The following is a 9,152-nucleotide window of genomic DNA, read 5'->3' as shown; positions in this document are numbered from 1 at the left end:
AGGTAAGAAGATTTCTAAATCATGCAAGTGTGTCACCCCAGATTGTCCGAGATGACTCAGAGTCGACAAGAGCCCTGCTGGAACAGGCCATGAACTATAAATGTTCAGTGTTTCAGCAACATAAATGAGCTATTGAGATGCAGCATTTCTGGCAGCTTCCATGTTCATGTGGTGCAGGAAGTTAAAAGAAGTGGTTTGGCTTCGGAGGATGAACCTAACAGGGTTCTGGTGAAGTTTCTGAGACAAAGTTGAAAAAGTTTTGCAAATGATTTAGTACAGGTTTACACTGACACTTCACTTAATTGCTTTACATGGATTATTTTCAATCAAAATATCAACTTAGGCCAACTTTTACTTTCCCCTTAAACTTAAACATTGTGTTGATAAAATGCAGCTATGTTTTTTTTCTGTCATAGTTTTTTGTCACTTTATGCGAGACAAGTAGGTGATAGGAAGACTTGATAAGTGATCAGAAATTTGCATCAGTCCAGAACTCTGTAGCCAATGAGGTTGATTTGATAAACCTTCATGAGATGATTGGTGGCTCGAAGGCCAACAGGTCAGTGTGAACAGGTTTAAAAAGGCACCACTGTTGCACCAGGAGGGCAGTCGGAGTCAGAGTCAGAGTCAGAGTCAGAGATGGGTGGCTTGACAAGTCTTCTCCTGTTGCTGTGCGTTGGTGAGTAGATCACTATGCTTCACACGTCTGTTACTTTAACTACTGTATGTTCTGTAATTACCTGTGAAGTCTTATACTGCATCAGCAGTGTAGGGAAAACGGATGAAGAAGTCCACAGCTAAGAGAAGTTATGCAGGCTCAGACAACACTTAGTGAGGATATTGTAGGGTTGTTTTCTGAATTGCAGGCGATAACAGTATCCAGTGGAGCCATGCAGCTGACAAGAGGCTGGCTACAGCCTCGACAGGTCGCCAGTCAATTAAAGGGCTGACACATTGAGATGGTTCACACTCACATTCACACTTCAAGTCAAGTATGTTTGGGAGAATGTGGCTTCCCACCGTTCTCTTCCAGTTACAGTCCATCCTAAAATGGTGTCACATAATCTAACTTTACTCTCCATTCCTGGACCCACCAGAGGAATCATCTTCCTCGTTGAGGTGTAAAGTTCATGACCACCGGCCACACATGGTCACATGTCCCTCTTGGACACAGTGAATACTGGATGTCAGGCACATCTGCAGAAGATTGTCAGGGACAGGGGGATTGTTATTTCCCAGGTGCATTACAACAGAGAACACAAGGTCTGATGTCAATATTTACATGAGGCTAAATGTCAAAGACACATGTTGTATTTCTATATCTGTCGCTGTCCTCTACATCTTTGTATAGTTAATATGTAGTTGTGTATTGTCTCAATGGAATGACTTTAATTTCCATTTTGTGAAGTTGAAATTACTCTGCAAAAATGGTAAAAGGCCTTTTATTGCAGTGTTTCTAGTTCATGTATGTGACATGTACTGTAAGGCAGCACAATCCATGCAGTAAAGATGTGCCACTTTTTTTTATTGAATTTTTGTTTATACTAAATGAATGAATGTAAAAAGATCAGCTGCTTTAAAGACAGTAGTGATACATATTTTAATGGTACTGGGGGTTAGTGTTGTGTCATTGTGTGATGAGTGATAAAGTCTTACTGTTAGGACACAAATGTTGTCAAAACTGTAATACTGGGCTGTAATAGAAACACTCAAACAACTTTTGAACATTTCACCATGCAACAAGTTGTTCTCTACAACGACCACTGCTCTGACTCACAGTAACCTGGTGGAGGACTTTTCTCTTTCAGGTGTCACAGTGAGCACAGTGTTGGATCTGCAGAAGAGGATCGTTGGCGGTCATGATTGTGGACCAACTGAGCGTCAGTACCATGTGAAAATTACTACTCGTATTGGTCAATTCATATGTGGTGGCTCTCTGCTCAGGAACAACTGGATTCTGACTGCAGCTCACTGCTGGATGTGGTGAGAGAGCAACAGCTTAACTTAAATATATAAACATATTTCTCATAACTTCAATCTGAAAACCCTCAAGCAGCAATCAGTAATGGTTTGATATAAAACTAAATCATTCCCAAAATAAATATATCATTGCTAATGTTCATGCTATAGCTGATTTTAAGATGCAATGTATCTTCAGTAATTCAGTGATGTTCTTCTTTGACCTCCACTTATTTTTAGGGGTATGAAAGCAGTTGTAGGTGTGCATCCAGGCACTCAACCAGGTACTCAACCAGGCACTCAACCAGTCACTATGCTGATCACAGCACCGCCTGTGATGTATGGGGACGGCAGTAACAGGATCCATGACATCATGCTACTGAAGCTACCAAACGCTACTCAGATTACACCTGTAAATCTTCCTGACTGTAACAACAAACCCAAGCCGTAAGTTGTGATCTTTCTCTTTTAATACATCTTGAAGCTCAACTCATCGTGAAATAAAAAAATGCATCCAAATTATTTTTTGGTTGTTGAACCTTTTTTCTGTTTTTGTTGTGATTCATGTTGTAGACTTCTTTAAAAAGAAAATGGTTATTGTATTATATTATATTGTAAATCCTTTTATCTTTTTTTAAAATTGTATTTCAGAGGTGCTACAGTTCGGATTGCAGGTCATGCAGCCAACTACACAGGCCCTAATAATGAAAGACGTGAGATGAATCCTTCTTATTTTATAACAATTATTATCTATGTTTATCACAGCTAGTGTCATTATTTATGCATGTATGATTGTTATCATTGCTGACTCATTATATTAAATATATTCTTCTTTCGTCTTAAACTTTTGTTTCTGTTCATAAGACATAAATCTGCCAGTACACTTTCCTTTCACGCTCAACTTGGCTCATTTCAAAATGTAGTCGAACCCAGTGACACATTTTAACATTTAAAGATGCTTTCTGATTTAATTTCTCTAAGATGTCTGGATAGATTTTATATAAATCTAAAGAAGTAAAATTAATCTGATTTCATTTGTAAGGTGCAGGTAATAGAAGTAGTAGTGAAGAAAAGTAGACTATTCATTAAAAAAACCTTTCTTTTTAATCTAGAGAATAATGAAACCGAAAAACTCCAATGTGCAGACATCAAACTTTCTTACTGTGGGAACCTCCAGAATTTCAGGGACTATAATGAGCTAAGAAAGTATGACTACTGGCTCTGTGGCCAAACTACCACAGTGGATGCATGTTGTGTGAGTAGTCATGGCTTCTAACCTTATATCTTTTCTATAGTCATTACAGTAGTAGTTTAACCCTTTTCAATGTCAATAAGCTTTTCAAAAAATGATGCAAAAGTCTGTAACAAACAAGCAATATATACATCTCTCTTACAGGGGGACTCTGGAGGAGGAGTGGTGGTCGGGACCACGATTTATGGTGTCATTTCTTTTACTGGTAATGCTACACATGCACATGATAAAGATGTTGCATTTATGGATGTTTGTGAATACAAGAAATGGATCGTAGATACTACTAAATAGACCTGATAAAGGAATATTTGGGCTTTGGCTAGGTGTGATATGTCCTGTCATTTAAAGGGCATTTCACTTTTAATAAAAATTGTTGAGCTACTCCAAATTTGCAATTGATACATTAACAATGGATTGGTTTGCATTAAATGTTCAACTATCATTTGCAATGCCCCATATTAAAACAATAAAAGTGATTTTACAAAGTTATACAAGGCCGTGTTTGTCATGAATGTTCAGATTCTTGCTGTTATATCTACAATCCTACATTTTCAATACTTAAATTCAATGGATGCTGCCTGTTATTATGCTATTACAGCCTGTGATGACTGCTAATATACATTCATAGTATGGAAAAACACAATGATAAACAATTATGACTCACCTTTTATGAGGTTATGTCACTTGAAGTACATATTGAAGTAACATATTTCTGCACAATTTCCACTATTCAACATCTAGTGGGGCGATAGGCTACTATGACCTTTTAAGATATGCCGGTGCCTGGTCATTAATGGCTTTGTATGTGAGTGGGAGGATTTTTTAAGTGTATATGTTATGTTATGTCTGTTCAGCAACACAAATGAGAGTGACTGCAGTGATACTTCTTGGTCTGCTGTTTAGAAGCAGAAGTTTTCTAAAAAGAAGTCATTTTATTGGTGTGGTAATAGTTCAATAACAAAAAGCCTTCAGCAAAATAGTGACTGACCAACAGTTTCACAGACGTGAACGACTGCATCGATTGAAATTTCACGAAACGACATACATCCCCATACCAACATGCCCATTGCAGTGTAAACAGCAATACAAGTAGTGGACCTTCATTCTACAGAGTATGCATCAATGCAGGTTTACAAACAAGACTCCTAAAGTGCAGCATCTCTTTTGTGTCCGAGTTGGACACACTACTCCCATACAGTTATGTCCTCAGGAAAATTATTATAATGAAGTTTTCTTAGCTCAGATAGACTATTTACTTGCATACCTGACAGAATTAGATGTTAGATTGTATATTGGAATGAACATGCCGTTAAGAAAATGGTACACGTGTCCATCTTATTTGACTTGATTGCCTGTGTTGCAGTTTAAGGGACTGTGGAAGAATGGCAACTTAGCTACTGAAAAAATGGGAAACAACAAAACAAAAATTGTGGCAAAAGAAGGGTGGGAGTGAGTTTTTATTTATTCAGTCAATACATTTTCCTTTCACAAGCATACTAACCCAAAAATAGGCCACTTTATTGATCCAAGGGAGAGATGGGGTCACATTAACAGGTGCTTTGTCCAATTAATGTAAATAAAACAGAATAAAAAATATGTTCGTTAGAATAATCATGATAAAATAATAATGATATAGAGAATAAGAAGGTCTAATAGAAATATAGAAAGAATTTATGAATCAACAGTTCTGCACATATTTTAAAAGTCCTCAGAATGAAATACAGTGAACAGATTGAGGAGCATGTGACTCGAGTCAGTGAACTCGTGTTGCCTTGATAGAGTATAGTTTCATTTCAGTGTCATTTTCCTGCTGTCACTTTACGGAGGGCGAGGGCGTAAACTGATGATAAGTTCAAACTTTGCATAAACGTGTGGAGCTTTGCAGCCAATGGGGTTGTGTTGATAAGCCTTTGGTTGCCGCCGCTGTTGTAACAGAAAGACAGTCATTAGAGGGTGAATGGCAGCGCTGGCTGATGCTCTGATGCTTCTGCTGTGGGTCGGTGAGTATTCAAAAATCTTATTTACATCTACATGTGTGATGCCTTCTTTGATGATACAGTACGTTAATATTTTTTAGTAGTGAAATTTATGTCGAGCTGATTCATTAGTCTAAATATTGTGCTATGAATGTGTGCACTTGGCTTATAAGTTTTCATGAAAGTTGCAGGGAAACACATTGTTACAAGGGACAGGATGCCATCACATACATGAAAAAATGTAAAAATGAAATGGTCTAATGACAGCCATTGTCAGAGCAAACCACACATATAATATTACAGCATAAAGTTAACTGGATCCTTTAAGTTTGATAATTAGGCCCGTATTGACATGTGTCTACGGCCCAGAACACTCTGGCCACACAAGATAAGATGTCGTACATACCCTGTATCAATGTTAGGCCCAGTAAGGTATGGATGAGGGCATAATGACGTCTGATCTATGAGTTTATATCTCTCATGGTCTTTGCAGATTTAGCAGTTTGAAGCTGCTGTAGAAACAGATCTCTGACAAACCAAAGCTTTTGTTTGTGTAAACCCGTAGGATGGCCTTCGATCTATCTGCTGTAAGCAGACTAACTGTCTCCAACGTTTCCTGAGCTTGAAGGGAGAAGGATGGGCAGGATTAACTTGACGATGCACTGTGCATACAGTTGTGCTGTTATTTTGCAAGTTTGTATAAACTACTTCAACGTAAGACAGCGGTGCCTCTGAGTCTTCTTCATCATTTCCTGACACAACACTTTGTTTTAACCTGTGGTCACCTGGTGGGGCATCTTTTCTCTTTCAGGCGTCACAGCGAGCACGACGGTGGATCTGCAGAAGAGAATCATCGGAGGTCAACCATGTGAGCGTCAGTACCATGTGAAGCTGAGAGGAGTTGCTGCTGGTCGATCTTCCAGCTTGTGCGGCGGCTCTCTGATCAGTGACCGCTGGATTTTGACCGCAGCTCACTGCTTGAACCCAAAAAGGTGAGAAAATGACCTGAATCTAAACACTATAAACATTTACAGACGTGTTTTTGATATTTTTGTGAAGAAATGTTCAATTAATGAGAATCTGACTGATCTAAAGTCCGACAGTTTTTGTGCAATATTCATCTTTAACCTCTTCCTCTCTGTAGGACTATGTTTGCAAATGTTAGTGTGCATCCAGGTGGTCCAGCACAAGAAGTGCAAATCACGGCAGAACCAGTGATCTACACCGACAAAGACAAGAACAACAACAGCAGGTCTCATGATCTCATGCTGCTGCAGCTTCCCGGGCCCTCTAACATTCAGCCTGTGGCTCTTCCTGACTGTGGAGATCATCCTAAAAAGTGAGTTGTCATTTGTCATAGCTGTCATAGCAACTGAAAGTAGCTTAAATTAACCAAGTTCAGATCTATTTTTTAGATACCACCACAGAGCCTCAATTACATCACAGGTTTGAGTGCCAACTATTCACATTACACACTGAGATTTGATTGTTTGTATAACAGAATTAAGCAGCGCAAATACTGTAAAAACGTTTAAATTTAGAATCAGTAAAATAAAAGAGCTGGTTTTGCCATTAATGTCAGCTATTCCAAGTATTGATATTTCTGTTGTTTTGAGGCTCATGTCTTTGTAATTTTCACTGTGTACAGAGTTAAAAGACATCAATAATTACAGTAATATTTGCTGTAGCATTATGAGTGATTGCATTAAATTCTTTATGTTGATATAATATATAAAAATGGAAATGGTGTTCTGTGTGATGTGGTTGTTGCTGTTTTCCAGAGTCGAGGTCGCAGGTCACGCTGCCACGACCGGAGGCCCTAAAGATGAAAGGAGTGAGATGATTTTTGATGATAAAATAAAGTTGTTGCCAGTGGAGCAGGAGCAGTTTAGGGTTCAGTATCTTGCCCAAGGACACTTTGACATGCAGACCAGGGGAATCAAACTAGCGACCTTCTGATAACAAGACACTGGATCTACCCCTGAGCCGCAACCACCCTTATACAACTATGTCACAGATGAAAAAGCACTAGCCAAAGGGCTGACGTTTCAATTCTATTCTGCTGCAGTTCTGCATAAAATTAAATATAAAAACAAAATACTTTTTATCATAAAATGTTCAAACAAGTTTACGTGTTTTGTAGAAACTTCTTCTTCTTCTTCTCTAGAACGCGGTGTATCACCGACTCTCCAGTGTGCAGAAGTTGACGTTGTCAGCTGTGACGACCTCGAAAACAGTGTGAAGACAAATTTCCCTCAGGTCTACCAAGTCAAGGTGTATCAGCACTGGTTCTGTGGCCAATCAGCTCGAAAGGACATATGTTATGTGGGTTGGCATGGCCCGAAATTGTAAATCATCTGTTGTTAAGTATTTAAATAAGGCTGATATTACAAACAAAATATCTTTCTCTCTCACAGGGGGATTCTGGTGGAGGAGTGGTGAACCAAGGCAAGATTTATGGCGTCATTTCTTTTCTTGGTGATCCTAACAAAGTGTGTACAAAAGCAGCTGCGTTCATGGACCTCTGCAATCGAGAATATGCAACATGGGTCCGTGAAACTATTGAAATCAAAATGTCTCCTGTATGATGAGGTTAAGTGTAAAGAGAAATGTACAAGATTCCAGATAAACAAGAAACTTTAAGTGGTTTTTGTGTTTCTTTTCTTTTTAAACTCAGAAAATGTGTCATACAAATTAGAAGCAATGTTTGTAACAATCTGCTTTACATTCGAAAATAAAAGTTACCAGATCATCAATCAGTAATCTGCTGCTATACTTTGTGTCAGCTATGACAAGTGTGAGGGAAATTCTCTAATATCCCTTTATTATTCTGATATGTTATTCTTGCAAACTGACAAATATAGATGCAAATGTGTGTAGGCTGAAAACTTGTGTCTGTGGGCCTCCTGCATGGTTTCTACTATGATAAAGGATGAGGAGAGACTGCCTCTCTTCAGTCATCATCTATGGGCTAATGATGAGTGACTTTTGCTTGCAAGCAATAAAGAACTTCTAGAAAAGAAATATTGTGACAAACTTGGTGTTTTGACCAACTCTCATCTGCACTAGACAAGTGACCGATTTTCAGTCGCCACGACACAAGTGATGCAGGATTTTAGAAACACCGAGGTCATGAGTCAGCGTCATCTAATCACATTGACGATTGAAACTGCAGAATGTATGTTAATAACCTTAAATCCCCCTGGTAAAGGATTTTAATTGTTTCTATCTTAACAGGGCATTGTGTCTTGAAAAAGTTAGAAAAAGTTGTTGAATCTTTTTACATGACTAAAGAAGCACAATCTGACCTCTGTAACACTTTTGTTAAACTCATGTGTGGTACATGATATTTTTGCCAATAACATAACATATGAAGGTAATGACAATCAGCAATTAAAAGTAGCCTAGCTGCTAAATGAGTTCAATCTAAATCAAATCAGAAGACCCCTTGTAACTTGAACCAGAATGAAGAATCCCATAAACCCAAATCCTGGGATCACTTTTCCATCATATGGAGTGCACTAACATCAGGGTTGTACATTTTATGGGGATTGTTCCTTCAACAGTTTACATTACATCTACATGTTTATGCTCATTTAATCAGTAAATTGTGTGGTTTCCAAACTAGAAAGAGTGTAAAATAAATATGTAAAGTTGTTGGACCTTATTAGAGCTTTATCACAGAAGATAACTGATATTAATTGCCGTCATAATTAAATGTTTCACCTGTGTTTTCCCTGCTAAGACAAGCAACTGCCTGCCGTGACAAAGGTCTATAAATCTGAATCACTGAAGAAAGATAAAGACACAAGTCTTGCTCTGATGCACGGCTAAGATTGATCATTCAGAGAGCAAAACAAGTTATTTTCTTGTCCCTTTTTTCTCTCATGTGCAGTTTTCTGCGCAGTTTGTTGTGAAAGTCATGTTGTAAAACCTATTTTTAATCCGTCTCCGTGCACTTTGTG

General features: G+C 38.3%; 2 protein-coding genes across 2 annotated transcripts; both read left to right on the top strand.

The window, feature by feature from the left end:
• Positions 1 to 632: 632 nt before the first annotated feature.
• Positions 633 to 3,502, top strand: LOC141004471 (anionic trypsin-2-like). The gene is made up of 5 exons (XM_073475975.1): positions 633 to 679; positions 1,809 to 1,983; positions 2,200 to 2,406; positions 2,611 to 2,620; positions 3,356 to 3,502. The coding sequence occupies exons 1-5, from the start codon at positions 640 to 642 to the stop codon at positions 3,500 to 3,502; spliced, it is 579 nt and encodes a 192-aa protein (XP_073332076.1). The 5' UTR covers positions 633 to 639.
• A 1,650-nt stretch (positions 3,503 to 5,152) lies between these two features.
• Positions 5,153 to 7,941, top strand: LOC141005586 (kallikrein-6-like). The gene is made up of 6 exons (XM_073477475.1): positions 5,153 to 5,211; positions 5,999 to 6,179; positions 6,332 to 6,526; positions 6,969 to 7,021; positions 7,355 to 7,512; positions 7,605 to 7,941. Exons 1-6 carry the CDS (start codon positions 5,169 to 5,171, stop codon positions 7,773 to 7,775), a joined length of 801 nt encoding a protein of 266 aa, XP_073333576.1. The 5' UTR covers positions 5,153 to 5,168; the 3' UTR covers positions 7,776 to 7,941.
• Positions 7,942 to 9,152: the final 1,211 nt, after the last annotated feature.

Source organism: Pagrus major, chromosome 1 (genome assembly GCF_040436345.1).
Source record: "Pagrus major chromosome 1, Pma_NU_1.0".
NCBI lineage: Eukaryota > Metazoa > Chordata > Actinopteri > Spariformes > Sparidae > Pagrus > Pagrus major.
Note: the sequence above shows the minus strand (reverse complement) of the source record. Positions and strands in the feature narration are given on the sequence as shown.

Excerpts from the sequence above, each read along its gene's own strand:
- LOC141004471 (XM_073475975.1), top strand. The coding sequence starts at position 640 with ATGGGTGGCTTGACAAGTCTTCTCCTGTTGCTGTGCGTTG. Across the intron at positions 680-1,808 it reads TCTCCTGTTGCTGTGCGTTG|GTGTCACAGTGAGCACAGTG; the intron begins GTGAGTAGATCA and ends TTTCTCTTTCAG. Across the intron at positions 1,984-2,199 it reads GCAGCTCACTGCTGGATGTG|GGGTATGAAAGCAGTTGTAG; the intron begins GTGAGAGAGCAA and ends ACTTATTTTTAG.
- LOC141005586 (XM_073477475.1), top strand. The coding sequence starts at position 5,169 with ATGGCAGCGCTGGCTGATGCTCTGATGCTTCTGCTGTGGGTCG. Across the intron at positions 5,212-5,998 it reads GATGCTTCTGCTGTGGGTCG|GCGTCACAGCGAGCACGACG; the intron begins GTGAGTATTCAA and ends TTTCTCTTTCAG. Across the intron at positions 7,022-7,354 it reads AGGCCCTAAAGATGAAAGGA|AACGCGGTGTATCACCGACT; the intron begins GTGAGATGATTT and ends CTTCTTCTCTAG.